Source organism: Notolepis coatsorum, assembly GCF_963971535.1.
Source record: "Notolepis coatsorum genome assembly, chromosome: 9".
Taxonomy (NCBI): domain Eukaryota; kingdom Metazoa; phylum Chordata; class Actinopteri; order Aulopiformes; family Paralepididae; genus Notolepis; species Notolepis coatsorum.
In genome coordinates, this window is record NC_140173.1 from 137,354,256 (window position 1) to 137,375,426 (window position 21,171).

Below are 21,171 nucleotides of genomic sequence, written 5' to 3' on the forward strand. Positions count from 1 at the left end.
AGGAGATGGAGAAGGAGATGGAGGAGGAAGAGGAAGGGGAAAAGGATGAGTAGGAGGAGGAGAAGGAGGAGATGGAGAAGGAGATAGAGGAGGAGGAGGAGGAGAAGGAGGAGAAGGAAGAGAAGGAGGAGAAGGAGGAGGAGGAGGACATGGAGGAGGAGGAGAAGGAGGAGGAGGAGGAGAAGGAGGAGGAGGAGGAGAAGGAGGAGGAGATGGAGGAGATAGAGGAGGAGAAGGAGGAGGAGGAGGAGGACATGGAGGAGGAGAAGAGGGAGGAGGAGGAGGAGGAGGAGGACATGGAGGAGGAGGAGAAGAGGGAGGAGGAGGAGGAGGAGGAGAAGGAGGAGGAAGAGGAGGAGGAGGAGGAGAAGAGGGAGGTCAGCTGTACCACATGTTCCCAGTGATGAGTTCAGCTCCCAGGGGAAGGTTGAGGGCTCGTTCTGCATACAGCTTACGAGGTCTGTCCCCTGGAGACACAGCATGCACATTACTCATTACTAGGGATGTCCGATATTATCGGCCTACCGATATTATCGCCGATATCGGCATTAAAATGTGATATCGAATTTTTTTTTTTTTTTTTTTTTTTTTTTTTACATTTCTATAACCTTTATTTACCCAGGCAAGCAAGTAAGAACAAATTCCACAACAAGAGATATGTAATGTTAATGACCTGAAATTATTCCATTTTTGGGGGGGGGGAAACCCTGCATATATCGGTATCGGTTGATATCGGTTGATATCGGTATCGGAAATTAAGAGTTGGACAATATCGGTATATCGGTATCGGTAAAAAAGCCAATATTGAGCATCCCTACTCATTACTCATTACACACAACCTCTACCACACTTAAAAAAGAGCCTGGCTGTTTTGATTGCAGAGCCCGGATTGTGTACAGTATTTAAACCAGCCCTATAGCATGGGTGTAGTTTGCACTCACTGTGTACAGTGTGAAAGGTGTACGCGTCTTCTTTGTTGGTGGCCTCTGGCCGGCAGATGACCTGCAGCATCGAGCTCTCCGACTGGGAGGTCTGGGAGGGCAAGGAATCATAATCCGGATCCTTCTCTCTGTCTGTCTGAGGACTAGAGGGAAAGAAGGCACAAAAATTACCCAAGACTATAAGGGATGAGAGGGACCTGTACTTTCCTAAAAGGATTCTTAGGAGTGTGTGCGTGTGTGTGTGCGTGTGTGTGTGTGTGTGTGTGTGTGTGTGTGTGTGTGTGTGTGTGTGTGTGTGTGTGTGTGTGTGTGTGTGTGTGTGTGTGTGTGTGTGTGTTTGTGTGTGTGTGTTTGTGAATGAATGAATGAAAACTTTATTTAACAGATTGCAGAATGGGTACAATACAGTACGGCTCAAACGGTGTGTGTGTGTGTGTGTGTGTGTGTGTGTGTGTGTGTGTGTGTGTGTGTGTGTGTGTGTGTGTGTGTGTGTGTGTGTGTGTGTGTGTGTGTGTGTGTGTGTGTGTGTGTGTGTGTGTGTGTGTGTGTGTGTGTGTGTGTGTGTTTGTGTGTGTGTGTTTGTGAATGAATGAATGAAAACTTTATTTAACAGATTGCAGAATGGGTACAATACAGTACGGCTCAAACGGTGTGTGTGTGTGTGTGTGTGTGTGTGTGTGTGTGTGTGTGTGTGTGTGTGTGTGTGTGTGTGTGCGTGCGTGCGCGCGTGTGTGTGTGTGTGTGTGTGTGTGTGTGTGTGTGTGTGTGTGTGTGTGTGTGTGTGTGTGTGTGTGTGTGCGTGCGTGCGTGCGTGCGTGCGTGCGTGTGTGTGTGTGTGTGTGTGTGTGTGTGTGTACCTGTCAGGGGAGACAATAGGGATGCGTGTGGGAGATATAGTCTGCTGTGCCCCCGTCGCCAGGCTGTTGGGGGGTTTGGGTCTCTCTGACCGTCGCTCTGTGTTTGTCTCTGTGATCGTCTTTTCAGTTTTGGGAGTCACACCTGGGTCCTCTGATAACAGACAAAAATAGATGCAGTCTTTTTAACCAAGTTGTGAGAGAGTAGAGGCCGGAGTCTAGAATGCTATTACTTCTAGTCTCCTACCATGGGCTTGGATGAAATGGTCTTTTGGTTCACTTGTGCTTGACGTCTTTTTTAGCATTCGCTTGTGAACACAAAGAATGTAACTAACAACAATGTGTCCTTTTAGGTAATACAGTTTTAACTGTGTAATCACATTGTTATAGTAAATAATATAGCCGCTTATCATGTTAATTACACCATAACATAGCTGTGAGTTCTTAAAGGGCTGCTACAGACATGTAGCCATGGGCACAAAACCCCTGCTCAAACAAAAACGAATGAATGTTATTAAATAATACATTTGACAAAAAGAAAATAGCGTGAAGTTCACAGCTACCTTCTCCTGCAGCTCCTGCCTCCTCTTGGTGTTCTGGCCCCTCCTCTTCCTGTGTGGTGGCCCCTCCCCCTCTGGTGCTGAGTGAGCCCAGCCGAGAAACAAACTCCAGGAAGTTGGACTCGTTGGGGATCTGACCCTCCTTTGCTTCCAGGTCTGACTTAGAACTGGTCATGGTGGACTGCATGGTGGAGATGGACACGGAGACAGAAGGTGGACAGACGGGTGAGTACAGTAGGTAGTGTGTAGAAGCAGACACGACTAGATGATTAGGTGGATGCATGGAGGGATAGACGATGGCTGGATAGATGGACGGACAGATGGATGAATGGATAGATGATGGATGGATGATGGACGGACGAGCAGAGGCAGACAAACAAATTTATTTAAAGGGACACACCTACTTTTTGGGAAATTCACTTATTTTCTGTCCTCCTCAGAGTCTGACAAGAAGATAGGTACCCCTCTCATCTATGTGTGTGCAGTACAGAGAGACCCGCAGTGCGTTGGCTAGTTTACAACACAATGACTTGAAGTGGATACGGACCGTTAGCCTACTGTCAAAAGTAACAAAATACACTTTCAGGGGTCTCAAACTCAATTTACCTGGGGGCCGCTGGAGGTAGAGTCTGGTATTCCTTGTATTCCAAACAAAAAGGGTTTCAAGTATTTATTTTTATTTTTATGGAAATGTATGGTTGAAACATGCAAACGTTCAAACGCACACACACTAATAAGCATTGGAGGCTTTTAACCAGGGCCGGACTGGGGAAATCATTCAGGCCAGGAAATATAGTGCAAAATATAGCCCCAGTCAGGCCACTTTTTAAGCGGGGGGTCCCCCACCAGGAGATTTTGTGTTACAAAGACTTCATTTCCTGCATTCTGGTGCAGGAATTGTTTTCTTTGTACCCTTTAAATGCCAGTGTTTGTGATGACATGACTGCAAAAAAAATATATAAAACGAAAAAATTGGAATTTAAATTTTTTTTGGAAATCATCTGGGGGGCCGCAAAATATCATCCAGCGGGCCGCAATTGGCCCGCGGGCCGCGAGTTTGAGACCTCTCCAAAACTGTCTTATTTACATCTTGTGTGTATTTACAATGTGTAGCTAATGGTCCGTATCCACTTCCAGTCTAACTGTGTAAACTAGCTAGTGGGCTGCGGGTCTCTCTCTCTCTGTACTGCTGTACTGCACGGACAGAGAGGAGAAGAATACCTATCTTCTTGTCTGACTCTGGGGAAGACGGCGAATAAGCTAATGTCCAAAAGGTTGGTGTTTTCCTTTAAAAGTCATATCAAGGAGAACCAAGACTAGTCTCAAACCAATAACATTTTGTGCAGAATCAGCATGTAATTGAACTAAGCAGTCGTCACATTGCAGCCCATAATAGCGAGGACGGTTTTGACGGTACGTGCTTATTCCACAAAATTGAGGTTGGTTTGAGTCTACATGGTTCTCATTTCAAATGATCAAATCTCTTATTGATATGACCTTTTAACTGATCCTATCTTCCCGTGGGACACGCAGGACACGTCAGTACAGTGTCCGTAGTCGAATGTAAAAGCTAAAGCGCTAGCTCACTGTGTTCTGGGAGCGGTCCGACAGCAGGACCGCGTCTTTCCCACTGTCCACGCTGAGGCCTCGTACGTGGGCCCTCCCGCCAGGCCCATAACCACCGAACGCCGCCGGTGGTAAACGCAGGAACCCCTCAGAATCTACATTTAGATCCGGGGGGTCGCTCTCTTCGTCGAGGTGGGAGTGGACATCGATACCCGATGAGCTGTTGTCATTGGTGAACAGTGGGCTGGGTGCGTTGTTGTCATTGGCCAGCTGCTGCAGGCTGAGGTGTTCCTGGTCTGGATCCTGTAACGTGGTGGAGTCAGAACTAGTTGGTTCTCTGCACAGCCGCCGCGCCCCCTGGTCCTCCTGGTCGGTGGTAGGTAACTGTCGGGGGGGGGTGGGGTCGTCCTCTGGCCTGGCTCCTCCCTCTCCGTCGTCCGTCCCCTCCCTCTCCTCTTCGGGGGGGGAGTCGAAGGTGATGACGGGGATCTTGATGTGACATTCTCCCCTGGCCTCCATCTGAGCCTGTGAGGACACATGTGGAACTGTGATTATATCTCACATCATCATTAAAACACATTGGGGGCGCCAGAGGTCGCTGTGGGCGTATGGCCGTTTGTGCCAGAGCTGTAATGAAATGGGGGTAGATGCCGGTGTTTGTAGTGCTAAAACTATATTAAATATTATAGCTATGGATCTAATAACAACGTCGATTGTCAATGAGTTTCTTGTAATCCCGGGAAACGACGCCAAAACAGCGCTTTACTGCATTTCATTATAAATCGTGCCATTTCTCGCCTGGATCAATAATCAATCTGAAATCAATGCTAGATTATCGGTATTATGTTTCATCATGCATGCAAGAAAGGGTGGGGGGGGGGTCGTTTTTCTATGCTTCGATCGCCACCAACGGGACACGGCCCACACACACACCGCAGACACACGCTCCGATCGCGGGGAAATAATTATCGGATCAACGCAAGATTGATAACATATAGTCCTTACCTTGTCTATGATGTACTGCAAAAAGAATAATCCAATTATCTGATTGCCATTCCAAATACTGATCGCGATCGCGTGTCCAACGTAATCCAGCATTGAACATGAACGGGGGCGGGGACCCTCGTCGATGCCATCCCTATAAGCGATTGTCTTGCCGGAGTATTTAGCCCCCACCCGCATGCCGCAGCTCGGCCCAGAAAACAAACCACATTGTTTCAAATCGAGTGCAATAGCGGCCGCAAGGCGTTAGGCGGCGTATTGGCCGTTTGCGATCTCAGAGCCATTCCCAATGATAACATCAGGCTGGATGGATGAATTATGAATGGATATAGCGAATAAAAGAATTAACGATTAAAATCCGACTTTTCTCGGGTTTGGCGCTCAAGCGATGGCGAGTTAACCCGACTTATCTCGGTCTGGCACTGAATGTGTTAAAGGTGCTATAGATAGACTAGAATACTAGATGTAGCTCTAGAGCACCAGCATGTCATTTATCCAATCAGGTGCATACCACGTGGGGAAATGGGAAGTAGGGAGGGGATACATGCACATAACATGTATGTTAAAAAACAACATTAGTTTTGGACCCATCAAAAAGAAAATATGATAAATTAAATAATTTGGAGGGGGCAAAAGCAATACTTTTATTCCGCACCTTCCTAAAAGCTCTGTGGATGTTTTTATAAAAATGTTATGATTACTCAACATACAATTTTTATCTATAGCACCTTTAATATAATATAAAAACTAAAAACAATGCCATTCACTGCTGTCCGTCGAACCAGTAACACTATCTTTCCCTTGCTGACATCACAAGTACTATATACATAGTAGCTGTATTTATTTGTTTAGGTTTTCTCACAGTATGATGTAACGCTATGCCACTGGATACATTCCGCATTCTTTGCTTTCACTTCCTGTCACAGATCATTATTTGCATTCACTTTGCATCATCCAGCTCCACAACCAGGATAACTAATTTCCCTGGAGAAGTCACGATACCCGCCTCCAAACAGAAAATGTAATACTGGGGCTGTCAGGTGGCGTAACAGGGATTGCGTTCGTCACCAACCCCGGAGCAGCTGGATTCGCCTGTTCGAATCCAGCTCACAGCTCCGGGGTTGTCACCAGCTTGGCTGGCCGTTCACACTAATACAATTGGCAGTATTAGAGGGTGGGAGAAGCTGGCGGGGTGGGTCCGGGTCGTTGTAAACAGCGACTCCTACAGTTCGGTCGGGGCGCCTGCTAAGCGCGGATAGGATCTAAGTGGGATAGTGTGATCCTTCCACACGCTACGCCCTCTTAGTGAGAATCCGCGCTGCCAGGTGAAAAGAAGTGGTGATTGGCTGGACGTGTGTCGGAGGAAGCACGTGATAGCCTCCACTCTCCTAGACCGACTGTGGGGGGTAAGTGCGCAGCGACCAGGAAGGGGATTGGGAATTGGCATAACGACTAACATTGGGATGGGAGAAAATCGGAGGAAAAAGGAGGGGGAAAAAGATCAATAAAAAAAAAATGTAATACTGTAAAAGAGAAGGGTGACGGTCAAAAAACATGTATCTCAGATTTTGGTAATCTGCGATCAGCAGCTCTACTGTGCACTCTGTTGGGTGGGTTGGTTGGTTGATACAATGTGTAATGTGTGTGTGTGTGTGTGTGTGTGTGTGTGTGTGTGTGTGTGTGTGTGTGTGTGTGTGTGTGTGTGTGTGTGTGTGTGTGTGTGTGTGTGTGTGTGTGTGTGTGTGTGTGTGTGTGTGTGTGTGTGTGTGTGTGTGTGTGTGTGTGTGTGTGTGTGTGTGTGTGTGTGTGTGTGTGTGTGTGTGTGTGTGTGTGTATGTGTGTGCGTGCGTGCGTGCGTGAATGCATGCATGCATGCAGCTCTTTGCTTGTTTTGTTTTTTACCGAAAGATAACATGGAGCAGGTTTCATGAGTGTAAGGACTGTCGAACTTCAAATATACATGGGTGTCACAAGTGTCGCCTCCTGCCATTGTAATCCTACTGAGCATGGAAGGTGGCAGACTGTAAGCGGCCCTCCCTCGGTCCTACCTGTGCGGCCTCCAGCAGGCTCTGCTTGAGACTCTCTTCTAGCTGAGCGGCCATCTGCGGGTCACAGCTCACGGTGATGATGATCTTCACGGTGTCACCGTCGTCCAAGTGGACCGACGCCGGACCTGGACCGGAGTTATCCACCAGAACCACAGCTATCTCGTCGGAGCAATATGTTTCCTCCACTGGCTCAGGCTATGAGAGAGAGGAAGGGAAGAATGAATGAATGAATGAATGAATGAATGAATGAATGAATGAATGAATGAATGAATGAATGAATGAATGAATGAATGAATGAATGAATGAATGAATGAATGAAAACTTTATTTAACAGATTGCAGAATGGGTACAATACAGTACGGCTCAATACACACAATTGTTAAGGGGATGCAGAGCAGAGAAAGACTTTCGTCTTGTTTACATCAGGGTCCCCCATTTTCAATTCATAGTGATTGAAGAGAAGGAGAGAAGAGAGAGAGAGAGAGAGAGAGAGAGAGAGAGAGAGAGAGAGAGAGAGAGAGAGAGAGAGAGAGAGAGAGAGAGAGAGAGAGAGAGAGAGAGAGAGAGAGAGAGAGAATCAGACAGACATGAGTAAAAGGAGAGGGAGAAACAAAGAGGGGGAGGGGGCAGGGAGAGAGAAAGAGAGAGGGGGATAGATGGAGAGGGATAGAGAAAGAGAGGGAGACAGAAAGGGTGATACAGAAAAATAGAGGGGAGGGAGGAGAGTGAAAAAAGAGTGAGAGAGAGAAGAGAAGGGCTCTTTCCACTGCAGAATCATTGGACAGCAGCAAAAAGGGCTAGGGTTTAAAAAGAAATCTGAATTATCCCTTTAAGTGAACTATCCCTGGTCTACCTGAGTGGGAGGTTGGGGGACATTAAGAAGGTAATCCTTGTCTACCTGAGTGGGAGGTTGGGGGCCATTAAGAAGGTCATCCTGGTGGTCCAGGGGCGTCTCCAGAGAGTTGTTATTGGGGTCCGGGGGCCCTTTCTCCGGCTCACTCTCCTCCCCACTCTCCCCCTCGCTGCCCTTAGAGGGAGGGAGGCCCTCGTCCTCCATCTCCATGTCCACAGTTTCTTTGTCTAAATCTTTCTCTTCTGTTCTCTGGTGTTCCGACTGCTCTCTCTCAGGCCCTGGGAGAGAACTCTGGATGTCTGGGTCCTCCCTCCCAGTCCTTTCCATCTCTTCCCCCCCAGACACAGCTCCAGAACCGGGCCTCTGCTCATCCCTCCCAGCCCCGGTCCTTTCCATCCCCTCTCTCCTAGACCCAGCTCCAGATCCAGGCCTCTGCTCATCCCTCCCAGCCACAGATGGAGGCCTCTGCTGGGCCCGCAGCAGTGGGGCCGTCTGGTCCGGGTTGGGGCTGGAGAGGTCCTCTGTAGAGAAGTCTTGGCTGGGTTGCAGACCTTCCCCTGTGGCTCTCTCCTCCGCAGCGCTCTCACTCTGGCCTGGAAAGGAAAATGGATTCACATTATTCATATTAATTAACCTCCTCAACTGTGATGTACTTGATATTGATCTAATCCTCTATTTAACCCCGTTAGCTCAGCTCACATTCTTGCCTTGGAAATAGTGTCATGTTTGCCCCCTATGATAATTATAACATACATCACAGCATAATAACTGTGATTTACCTTACCTTGCTTGCTACCTCTCTATCTTTTCTTTTTATGCTCGCTTATGCCTGTATTCTTTACTGTTGTGAAGCACTTTGAACTGCAATTTCTGTATGACAAGTGCTATACAAATAAAGTTATTATTATTATTATTATTATTATTATTATTATTATTATTATTATTATTATTATTATTATTATTATTATTATTATTATTATTATTATTATTATTATTATTATTATTATTATTATTATTATTATTATTATTATTATTATTATTATTATTATATTATTATTATTATTATTATTATTATTATTATTATTATTATTATTATTATTATTATTATTATTATTATTATTATTATTATTATTATTATTATTATTATTATTATTATAACTGGAATAAGCTTTAGTTTGGTCTGCTTAGCTGTTTAGCATTTTCCCCATCACACAAATGCAATAGTGTGTCAAACATGGTTAATTTCTTCAGTGTTAGAGATACAAATATAATGAATTATACATCACCAATGCATTGTACCACCACTATCACCTCATCACCTGACCGTTGTCTGACTAATCAGGAGAGCATGAGGTCATCAGTTTACTGGAAGCAGGCTGTTGGACTGGCTGGCCGGCTGGCTGAGAGCTACAGTAGGTGCTTGTCTGAGCATATTATTCACAATGATGATGTGTTAGCGGAATAGGAAGTGATCAATCTACATTGTCTGTTGAGCATCCCAGTGCATTAGGGAAGAGGAAGACAATTGTCTACCGTAACTGACATCTAACAATGCAGCACATTGCCCCAGACCACACCTGTGAAAAGTTCTCCTTATTTACAGTAACTAACTCTGATTCTAGTAACAACCTGAGATTCAGGAATTTGACATGGAGTATTACATCTAATTAAACCCTTTGAGCGTTTCCCCTGCATGCCTCTTCTCATTTTAAATACTGCAGTGCTTAATTATCTCACATATGCAAATAAATAAATAAGAATCACACCTCTGTTAAGTGGCTGCACTTATGGTGATTAAGAGTAAGTGGTGTTGTTTGTCTAGTGTTATGGAAAATATTATATGTTTCATCCTATTACATCACCTGTACAGCTTACTGGGCCTATTAGCACTCTAGTGTACAGACAGCATGTTATAGCTCTGTTAAATACATTATTCTCAGTACAGCCTTGACTAGTTAATATAGTTAACTAGTATACAGTTTCTCAGACACTAGGGCGACAGTCTAACAGTGTTAAAAACCAACGACCGACCAAGGCCCAGGTATAAGGTATCTTAGATATAGTCATATTTTCAGAATATGTCATCTTGTCCTTTTCTTTGTTGTCTTTTGTTTCATATCAATCTTACGACAAAACCCTTAAACCCATCTTTGTTTTCCATTTTGTCATCTTTGTTTTCATTTGTCATTCCAAGTTTGTGTATTTAATGTAAGTCTGACCAGACCTCTGTCTCACACTTCCTGGTCAGACGCTTGTGTATACTTGTCTCTGATTGTAAACTGAGGACTCTCCTGTGATCACAGAAACAATATTGTTTTGAAACAGTTTGACTCGATCTGAATCTCTACAGCAGGGGTGTCAAACTCATTTTCACAGAGGGCCACATCAGCATTATGGTTGCCCTCAAAGGGCCAAAGACCGTATAAATGTTAATGTAATGTAAAATAAATGTAGCTACACATTTACATATTGTTAAACATGGTGTTTCTGTATTTATTACTTATTCAAGTTATACATATTGGATATTAATTTGCATAAATGTAAAAATATATGTTAGCTTATGTTATTTTAACAAATAATTTTAGTTTATCAGAACCCCATATTACTCCACCAATCAATGATCAAACCATTCAAGTAAATAACAAAGAAGAATATCATCAAATACAAGCTATGACATTAAGTTTGTTCAAAACCTTTTTGTCACAGTCAAGAGGGGCAGAACTAACAACTGTGAGCTGCAAAGAACACATGGGACAGATGTAGCAGATGTTACAAAAACAAATGGCTGCACACAACCTTGCAGAGGCCATACATCCAACTAATGGAAGATAGTTTAATTAACTTTAATTAACAGATTGCAGAATGGGTACAGTACAGTACAGCTCAATACACACAATTGTTAAGGGGATGCAGACCAGAGAAAGACTTTCGACTTGTTTACATCAGGGTCCCCCATTTTCAATTCGTAATGAAATTGCTATTATGTGTCTGCATGAACACACAACTGTAACTGTACTCAAAAATAACAAAATAAGGGTTGTCTCAGTTCACAACTATATTGGTCAAATTTTGGGTGGGATTTGTTTGCGTCCCTACAGCTTCTTATTCAATTGAGCGAGATGCTCGGTTATGTCACACAGCCAGTTTGCATCTGACAGTTCAGACAATATTTCTTCAACCCTTTGTTACCTATTCCGCCTGGATCTTTTTTGTATTTTGGGCTGTAAAATTGTCAAAGAATGTCTGAGGAGTAAGTGCTTTTGGCTTTTTTCCTTTGTTACCTCAGATGTTCAACATACATGTATGTGTAAGAATGTGTAATAACTAAGGCTGTCAAAGTTAAAGCTTTATTAACGCATTAACCCACAATTATTTTAACACTGCTATTTTTTAACCCAATATTAATGTAAAAAAAAAAAAAAAAAAACGTTTTTTTTTAATTTTTTTTTTACCTGAGCTCTTGGGGGGCCACATCAAATGACGTGGCGGGCCGGATTTGGCCCGCGGGCCGTGAGTTTGACACCTATGCTCTACAGTCTTGGCTCATTTAAAATATCCCACAACACTAGCTACATCCTTACCCTCTGCATAATTTTACTGCGATATAAAATGGCAGCGCTGTACAGTGTGATATCATTTGGCTGAAATGGTATACGTATGTAGTTCAAAGCCACCCCTGGTTCTATTTCCCCTGCTGCAGAGTGAAATCAGGTCAAATCTAGCCTGAACATGGGCACAGCCAGGCAGATAGCAGAACTATTATGGGGCTGTTGTCAGCCTGGGTCACTCCTCATGGAGAACATCATCACCTTCAGCAGTCTTCACCTCCTCTGACTTGGGACACTCCTGAGAAGAAGACAATAGGAGACGATCATAATGTTATGATCAAGGGCAGACGATCACATAACATATCATATAATAAACATAGTCCCAAGATAACACAAACCACCTTGGAAATGTGTTCATATTATCACCCGAAACCGAAATCAATCAATCAATCAATCAATCAATCAATACGCCAATAAATCAATCAATCAAAAACGATAGTGATCCACGCACCACTCCGATCAGTCCAGGTTCAGTCTCTATCTGTTTCACTGTCACCTGGATAACAGGACTGGGCCGGTTACGAGCCAACATCGTCATGGCAACACTGTCTGGAACTGTGCTGCTCTTCCTGCATCGGATGGAGAGACGGAGAGATCGGATGAGGGAGGGAGAGAAAGACCAAGGGTGATAGGCAGATAGATAGAACAACAGAGAGAGAGAGAGAGAGAGAGAGAGAGAGAGAGATAATATGGTCATGGTCATGCAGTAGCATTTCATTGTACCCTCTCAATAGATGTCACTAAATATTTCAGAGAGAATCTATTGGCACTGGTAAGATGTTTTGAATACCAACTACATTTACATTTTGTCATTTGGCTGACGCTTTTATCCAAAGCGACTGTACCAGTTCTGTACGACAAGTCAGCAGGAAGGGTGCAACTCTTTCAGCTGAGTAACAATGTTCATCAAACAGTGCTGAAACTTGGGTGCTGCACTGTTGAGTGCATAGTAGTAAAGATATATTAGTATAGTAGGAAGATTGCATGGTAGTATAAGACAGTAAGAACTCAAATATCTCACAAGTACAGAAATGAATGGAAGCCCATTTTCAGAATTCCCATTATGTTATTCTTGTGCCCCAGGTGAAGATGAGTAAATATTAGTGGACAATACATGCCATCATTCTCCCCTAATAAAGCCAGAAATCAGAGAGAACCCTCACATTTGTGGTCGGCACCTGGATGTGAAATCTGCTCCTGCTCCACAGAGACAATGGACCTCGTTCATCAACGGACGTACGAGAAATGTTACGAGCATTTTAGTGAATGAGGTCCAATGAATGGGGCACTGGAACATGTTATCTTATACTGTACGTTCTCACACCCAGGGGCGTAGCTGGGGGGGGTAGCTTAGGATGATTCCATGATGATGTGTGTGTGTGTGTGTGTGTGTGTGTGTGTGTGAGATATATAGAGAGAGAGGGGAGGCTTTGGTAGACTATTGCATTGGTCCATTCATTGAAGATGAACGCAAAGCGACATCCTTTACTAGGCTCACCCACCAACAGTGCAGGTGCTGAACTGCTGATCCGAATGTATTAGGTAAAAACCATATTATGCGTTTTCATCAATAAAAAAATGGCCAAAAAAAATTTCGCTTACGCGCGCTCGCATTCACTAGGGGCCTACAAATACATTCTTTCATGGGGCCCAGAATCTGGAGCTACACCCCTGCTCACACCCAAATTAAGTATGTACTCTAGTAATGCTAACAGCAACAGGTCTGAAGCATAATTTAAACCTCATTTGGGTTAAAAAGAAACATTGTCTATAGACCTTTTCGTTGTATACGTCAGACTGAGGGCGGGATCCACAAAGGGCTTGCGCAGCTTTTTCCGACGTAAAGCCGGTGCATATCACTAAACAGTATATAGTATAATATAATATACTTATAATACTATACTTATAATATATATATATAATATTATAACTTTCATAATATATATTATATAGTATATATATATATTTTTTTTTATTGATCTTTTTCCCCCTCCATTTTCCTCCGATTTTCTCCCATCCCAATGTTAGTCGTTATGCCAATTCCCAATCCCCTTCCCGGTCGCTGCACACTTACCCCCCACAGTCGGTCTGGGAGAGTGGAGGCTATCACATGCTTCCTCCGACACACCTCCAGCCAATCAACCGCTTCTTTTCACCTGGCAGCGCGGATTCTCACTGAGAGGGCGTAGCGTGTGGAAGGATCACACTATCCCACTCAAGTCCTTTCCGCGCTTAGCAGGCGCTCCGACCGAACTGTAGGAGTCGCTGTTTACAACGACCCGGACCCACCCCGCCAGCTTCTCCCACCCTCTAATACTGCCAATTGTATTAGTGTGAACAGCCAGCCAAGCTGGTGACAACCCCGGAGCTGTGAGCTGGATTCGAACAGGCGAATCTAGCCGCTCCGGGGTTTGGTGACGAACGCAATCTCCGTTACGCCACCTGACCGCCCTTATATATAGTATATTTATAATATAAACAGTATATAATTAGTTTGAGAAATATGCAGCGCCAGGCAAAGATAGCCTTCACAAAGTGGTGTGATTTGCTCCAAGTCTGGCAGTGAACACTATTATAAATATGGCTAAGCACTAAACCAGGTCATTTCAAATGCTTGGTTCTGAGATTATCATACAGTAAACATTTATTTCTGATAGGCGTGCTGATCAGCAGTAATGCAACGTCACGATTATTATTATTATGAAGTTATTATTATTATTATTATTATTATTATTATTATTATTATTAAATGAAAAATAACTCCTCTCCTTCACTCCTTTGGGTGCTGCATGGTTAGGTTATAATCACAATAAAGGGGTGGTGTAATATCAAATGAAATATGGACTAAGTTAAGCACAATAGAATATAATATAATTATGAAATCAAATATAGGCCAGAGGGCTTTACAACTTAATAAAGAGATTGAATACAATTAAATGGGATATAAACTAAATTAAATATAGCACAATAGAATATAGTACAATTATATGTGACAAATGTCATTGGAATAGGACATTATACAAACATATGCAATGACGAAAGATAGTGACAAAAACACAGGACGCAATGTGTCATGAAAATACAAATTAAGCAACTATACATTACGAAGTAAACGAAATACAATACGAAATTAACGGAATACTAATGGTGAAAAATATGTTTATGCACATCGTAATGTATAGAGCTTGCTTAATTTGTATTTTGTGTCTATAGTCCAACGCACAGGGGCGTAGCTGGGGGGGGGGTAGCTTACGATGTAGACATCACTCAGGTGTATTATTGATGCTCTCATTGATACTGTTTGTTTCTGAAGTGTGTGTGTGTGTGTGTGTGTGTGTGTGTGTGTGTGTGTGTGTGTGTGTGTGTGTGTGTGTGTGTGTGTGTGTGTGTGTGTGTGTGTGTGTGTGTGTGTGTGTGTGTGTGTGTGTGTGTGTGTGTGTGTGTGTGTGAGATATATAGAGAGAGAGGGAGGGCTTTGGTAGACTATTGCATTGGTCCATTCATTGAAGATGAACGCAATGCGACATCCTTTACTAGGCTCACCCACCAACAGTGCAGGTGCTGAACTGCTGATCCGAATGTATAGGTAAAAACCATATTATGCGTTTTCATCAATAAAAAAATTGCAAAAAAAAAATCCGCTTGCGCGCTTACACGTGCTCGCATTCACTGGGGGCCTACAAATACATTCTTTCATGGGGCCCAGAATCTGGAGCTACACCCCTGCACACACACACTTACAGATGTCGCTCGCCTGCCGTGTGCATTGGACTTATGCCTCATTTCGGGCTTATTTTTCCACTTCCTGATATCTGCCAACACCGCTGTCAGGAGTGCAGACTGCTCCGCGAGCCACACATAATGGGCGTGTCTGCGCTGGTATCTCATCCGCGCAATGTCCTTTATTGGATAGCTCGCAAAGACGGAGCAGAATCTGCGTGCAAACCCTGCGCAGTTAAGGGTGCAATTCCCACCGCACAATCCATTCTTAGTGGATCCCACCCTCAGTGTGCGTGTTCCTGGTCAGAACAACAGGCAGACTACAATATATTTGCATTTGTTAGCCATGCTAGCGATCTAAACAATCAATCCATGCCAAAGCTAGATATGTAAAAGGTTACTACACTCACAGCCATGCTGATTTGTCAAAATGACATCCAGCCGTTTTCGTTTTGAAACAACTTTTAGTCAGGGGAGTGCCACGTTTTCTCCATAGAGCCCCATCGTAATCTTTTAGCGCAGCAGTTCGCGCAGGTCCGAGGCAACTTAGTCACGTGACTCAGTTGGTATTGCTGATTGGCTCGAACACGGTATGTTTATATACAGCATATACATCTCAGGGTTCTCTCTGATTTCTAGCTTTAGGGACAGTTATGCTTATTCACAAACATTGACTGAACTGTCCTCGGCTTCAGGAATAACATAATGTGAATCCTTAAAAAAAGGGTGGCGTTCCCTTTTAAGAGGGACTAGGAAAAGCATCCGCTACAGGCTCCTGATTTCCTAGCCAGACTCTTGATTTATGAGGAAAATAACAAGACGGGACGGGACGAGGAGTGGGAGACAGGAGTCAGAGACTGAGTAAGACTTGAGTAAGTGAGACTGTTTTAATTTATTAGTTTACTTATATTCAGGAGCAGAGCCTGTATCGATTGGGCTTCTCAGAGGAGGATGGGAGATCAAGGATCACTGACCAATCCTCACTGACTTTCTCACTCTTAAAGGAAGCTGATTCTTCAAGAGCCATATGGAGACGCAATTTGACGTATTTCCGAATGCGACAGACCTTTGGGGGCGGGGCGGGAGGTCGATTGGATTGATGTTTGATTGACATCCTAAAGCATCCTAATTGTATTGGACTTTTATTTTGGTGTTTGTCCTCAAGTGCAGAGTAGGTGCTTTTGCCAGGAAGAGAAAATAATGGATTTCTTTAGACAAAGATTATAAAGGTGCTCCAGATAACATTCAACAACTAGATGTCGCACTAGAGCACCAGCATGTCATTTATCCAATCAGGTGCCTTCCACGTGGGGAAATCGAACAGCTCTTTGGATGTACTCTTTTCTTTTTTTTTTATATATGATTACTCTACATAAACATGTTATCTATAGCACCTTTAGGAAATTGTTTATTTATTTATGTATTTTTTTTAAATAGAGTTCAGCTTCTTTTTCATTTGATGGGATCTTTAAAACAACTTATTTTTAATTTCATTGGATCTTTAAATCAACTTATTTTTCATTAACACATACTAGTAAGACCTACTCTTGTGGTCTTGAGAAACCACCAGAAACACGACCACAGCCCATTTTGGGTTCCAAAACATGGCTGAAGACAGTGGCACCTCAACGAAGGGTCCTTGAGGAGGTTCCAGGGGGTACCCAGAAAATCACTATTTGATTAATTAGAAGTTTAGCCCATATATAAGAGTGACTACTCTAATCATAGGTTTCACTCTGTCCGATGATATCTCTAGATATCTATAGACAGTTATTGAATTCTATGGAAGTCATATCCAACAACAAATATCTTCTCAGATGGGGGTCCCTGAGAGCAGATGCAAACAGATGGGGGTCCGCGGCCTAATGTGTATCAATGTGGGGAGTCCTTGTAATGTGTATCAATGTGGGGAGTCCTTGTAATGTGTATCAATGTGGGGAGTCCTTGTAATGTGTATCAATGTGGGGCGTCCTTGTAATGTGTATCAATGTGGGGAGTCCTTGTAATGTGTATCAATGTGGGGAGTCCTTGTAATGTGTATCAATGTGGGGAGTCCTTGTAATGTGTATCAATGTGGGGAGTCCTTGTAATGTGTATCAATGTGGGGAGTCCTTACAAGTTGTAATGTGTATTAATGTGGGGAGTCCTTGTAATGTGTATCAATGTGGGGAGTCCTTGTAATGTGTATCAATGTGGGGAGTCCTTGTCATGTGTATCAATGTGGGGAGTCCTTGTAATGTGTATCAATGTGGGGAGTCCTTGTAATGTGTAATCAATGTGGGGAGTCCTTGTAATGTGTATCAATGTGGGGAGTCCTTGTAATGTGTATCAATCTGGGGAGTCCTTGTAATGTGTATCAATGTGGGGAGTCCTTGTAATGTGTATCAATGTGGGGAGTCCTTGTAATGTGTATCAATGTGGGGAGTCCTTGTAATGTGTATCAATGTGGGGGAGTCCTTGTAATGTGTATCAATGTGGGGAGTCCTTGTAATGTGTATCAATGTGGGGAGTCCTTGTAATGTGTATCAATGTGGGGAGTCCTTGTAATGTGTATCAATGTGGGGAGTCTTTGTAATGTGTATCAATGTGGGGAGTCTTTGTAATGTGTATCAATGTGGGGAGTCCTTGTAATGTGTATCAATGTGGGGAGTCCTTGTAATGTGTATCAATGTGGGGAGTCCTTGACGTGAAAAAGATTGAGAACCACTGGTTAGAGACACTAAAGAAGCCTCTGTGTTGATGTGTCTGACCTGATGCCAGCTGGCAGGCAGGAGTCTGAGGCGTTGCTCTTCTTCTCTGGGGCCTTGCTGAGGTCGGACAGGCTGCTGCGAACCACCGCCTCGCCCCGGTCAAACGTCAGGTGCAGCCGGTAGTTGGCCAGCTTGATGAGAGTGAAGAACAGGGTGATGGAAGTGCAGTAGATACTCAGAGCGATGGTGGTGGGGGGCAGGGCCTATGGGGACAGACAGAAGATATTTTATTTGTTTTTGTACTTGTGGGAGAGAGAAGGTGTGTGCGTGTGTGTGTGTGTGTGTGTGTGTGTGTGTGTGTGTGTGTGTGTGTGTGTGTGTGTGTGTGTGTGTGTGTGTGTGTGTGTGTGTGTGTGTGTGTGTGTGTGTGTGTGCGCGTGTGTTTGTGTGTGTGTGTGTGTGTGTGTGTGTGTGTGTGTGTGTGTGTGTGTGTGTGTGTGTGTGTGTGTGTGTGTGTGTGTGTGTGTGTGTGTGTGTGTGTGTGTGTGTGTGAGATTCAAGAGTTTATTCATCACATACATACCAGGGCATACAGTGAAATGCGGTTGGCCATGCCCGCTACGATTGTGCAATAAAACAATAGTAATAGTAGTAGTAATAATAATAGAAGATAACTAGAATAGGCATGATAAAATAGACATGTTAATAAATCACTTAAAGGCACTGGATCCTATGTACACTCTGTCCCTATGCTATACTTGCTGTTACTAACTATATGCAACAATCACAACAAGTTATTTTCTTAACCCTTTCACTGCCGCACTACCAAAACGGTTAACCCTTTCACTGCGACAATACACAGAAGGTTAACCCTTTCACTGCCACACGACAGCCACGGCGACCGTCGGTTGTGTGATAGTAAAGGGTTAACCTTCTGTCGTGTGGCAGTGAAAGGGTTAAAGTGTCCGGTTTCCCTTCATTTAAAGTGTCCTTTTCTTGTGTGTTTACAAGTGACCTATGGTGCGTTTGTGTGTGTGCGAGTGCAGAATGTTGTGTTGTGTGTGTGTGTGAGTGTGTTCATGTGTGCTTGTGTGTGGAGAGATCAGTGTTCATTGTTCTGATGGCCTGAGGGAAGAAGCTGAGCCTTAGTCTCTCTGTTCTTGCTGCGTGTATACGGAGGCGTTTGCCTGACCGCAGCAGCTTGAACAGGCTGTTGTTGGGGTGGTGAGGGTCCTTCATTATTCTGCAGGCTCTGGATTTGCACCTCCTATTGTATAAGTCCTGCAGGGGTGGTAGTGCAATACCCGTAGTCCATTCTGCTCAGCGCACCACTCTCTGTAGGTCCTTCCTATCCTGGGCCGTGCTGTTTCCAAACCAGGCAGTGATGTTCCCAGTCAGAATGCTCTCCACAGCCCCGGAATAGAAGGAGTGGAGTATCTTCCCTGATACTCTGAACTTCCTTAATTGTCTCAGGTGGTAGAGGCGCTGTTTCGCATTTTTTACCACAGTGTCTATGTGAGTTGACCATGTCAGGTCCTCTGTGATGTGGACTCCCAGGTACTTAAAACTGCTCACCCTGTCTACAATAGCCCCATTTATCCACAGTGGCTTGTGTGTGTGTGTGAGTGAGAATGAGAGAGAGATAAAGAGGGAGAGAGAGAGGGGCAGAGAGATATGGCAGTAGCACTGACATAATTCTGCAACATTAGATCTGACAAACCAAACTTAAATCTTTCTGAGTTGTACCACAGTGACAGCCCCCCACCTCCGGTCTCACCCTCTCTCTGTCTCTCTCCCTCTCCCTCTCTCTCTCACACACACACACACACACTCTCCATACCGTACAAACTCTGAAATCTGTTGCCTATACTCAATCTATACCTATCTACTGCCTTCACTGCCAATAACTGCCTTATACTGTAATCATAACTACCTACCTCAACCTATAGTCTACCATATCGTATGGCAGCCATGTACAATAACACTATATATACTGTATGTATGTATAAAAAAATTGTTCTTAGCCACATATATATATGTTTCATTACATGTATATATACATTCATACCAATTATTCGCCTGTTCTATTCTCCCTCCATCTTTACATTTACATTTACATTTAGTCATTTAGCTGACGCTTTTATCCAAAGCGACTTACATGTTCTGTACGACAAGCCATCAGGAAGGGCACAACTCTATCAGCTGAGCAACAATGTTCATCAAAGTGTTGAGTGCTACAGTGTAGGTTAGTTTATTAGGACAAGTGCATGACAGTAAGGTTAGTTAGGGTTAGGTTAGATTTTTTTTTTTCTTTTTTTTTTTTTTCAGATAATGGTTGAAGAAGTGCGTCTTTAGTCGACGGCCATCTATCATCCATTGCAACACTATATATTATCACTGACAACGTTGGGGGATCCCCTTTGAACAGCCCATCTGAGGTTTCTCTCCTCCCCCTGGGGGGGTGCTCCCCCCCCCCCCCCCTATTGCTAGGTTTTTAGTGAGTCGTTCCTTATCTTCATTGGGGAAAGTCTGGGAGTGTCGCATATTTGGATTGTATGGCGTTTTTTGTTTTGGATCTATTGAGTCATCACAATAAATCAAGAACAAAAAAACCCACCATGAAATTTTAAATAAATGTCAAATAAACAAATGCAACACTCCCAGACATACCCCAGCGAAGCTAAGGAAAATCCATAGCAATAGGGAAAAAGTGCCACAGGCAACATGGAGGAGAGAAAACTTAGAAGAGCTGTTCAATCAAATGCCAAAACAAATACCTACCTTTAGGGCTGTCCCCGACTAAGGATTTGGATGGTCGACTATGATTGGCCAAAATGTGCCGTTAGTCAACTATTGGTCGATTTTTTTTTTTTTTAAGTATAATATATAAAAAATTTACATTTTTTTTATCACTCCATGCTTCTTGTCCTCTGCAAAAGCATGCAATTGGTCAACTGATGGATACATCTTGATATTTGTCTAGTCAGTGTTCATTAGATGGGTGAAATCCTCTTTCAGTGCCTCTGTGCCTGTTTTCGTAGGCATTTAGCCTCTGATATGCGTACCATTAGCGTTAGCCACGCTTCTAGGCCTCTTTTCTTTTGGAAAGAATGATAAAAAATAAAAATAAATTATACTTTTTATTTTATTTTATTTTATTATATTCGACTAAGAGGTTGGCCAGTCGACTACGGCTCCTTTCGACCGATTAGTCGACTAATCGACTAATAGAGGCAGGTCAGCCCATACCTACCTTTGACTCAGTACTGTCTGTTTTATTGAAATATACACAGCAGTATAGTAATACTCCAGAAGTATGATATTTAGAC

The 21,171-nt window shown here is 43.5% G+C and overlaps 1 protein-coding gene across 1 annotated transcript in view; it reads right to left on the reverse strand.

Moving 5' to 3' along the window:
- The window catches only part of pcnx2 (pecanex 2), a gene marked incomplete at both ends in the record, with an annotated part of 92,605 nt that overhangs the window by 60,003 nt on the left and 11,431 nt on the right, over window positions 1–21,171 (reverse strand). Inside the window, 10 exons of the mRNA XM_084322019.1 lie at window positions 389–467; window positions 942–1,084; window positions 1,799–1,949; window positions 2,359–2,536; window positions 3,943–4,446; window positions 6,972–7,166; window positions 7,870–8,417; window positions 11,634–11,670; window positions 11,884–12,001; window positions 17,903–18,105. Of these exons, the coding sequence (XP_084178145.1) occupies window positions 389–467; window positions 942–1,084; window positions 1,799–1,949; window positions 2,359–2,536; window positions 3,943–4,446; window positions 6,972–7,166; window positions 7,870–8,417; window positions 11,634–11,670; window positions 11,884–12,001; window positions 17,903–18,105 (2,156 nt within the window). The remainder of the gene's footprint in view (window positions 1–388; window positions 468–941; window positions 1,085–1,798; window positions 1,950–2,358; window positions 2,537–3,942; window positions 4,447–6,971; window positions 7,167–7,869; window positions 8,418–11,633; window positions 11,671–11,883; window positions 12,002–17,902; window positions 18,106–21,171) is intronic.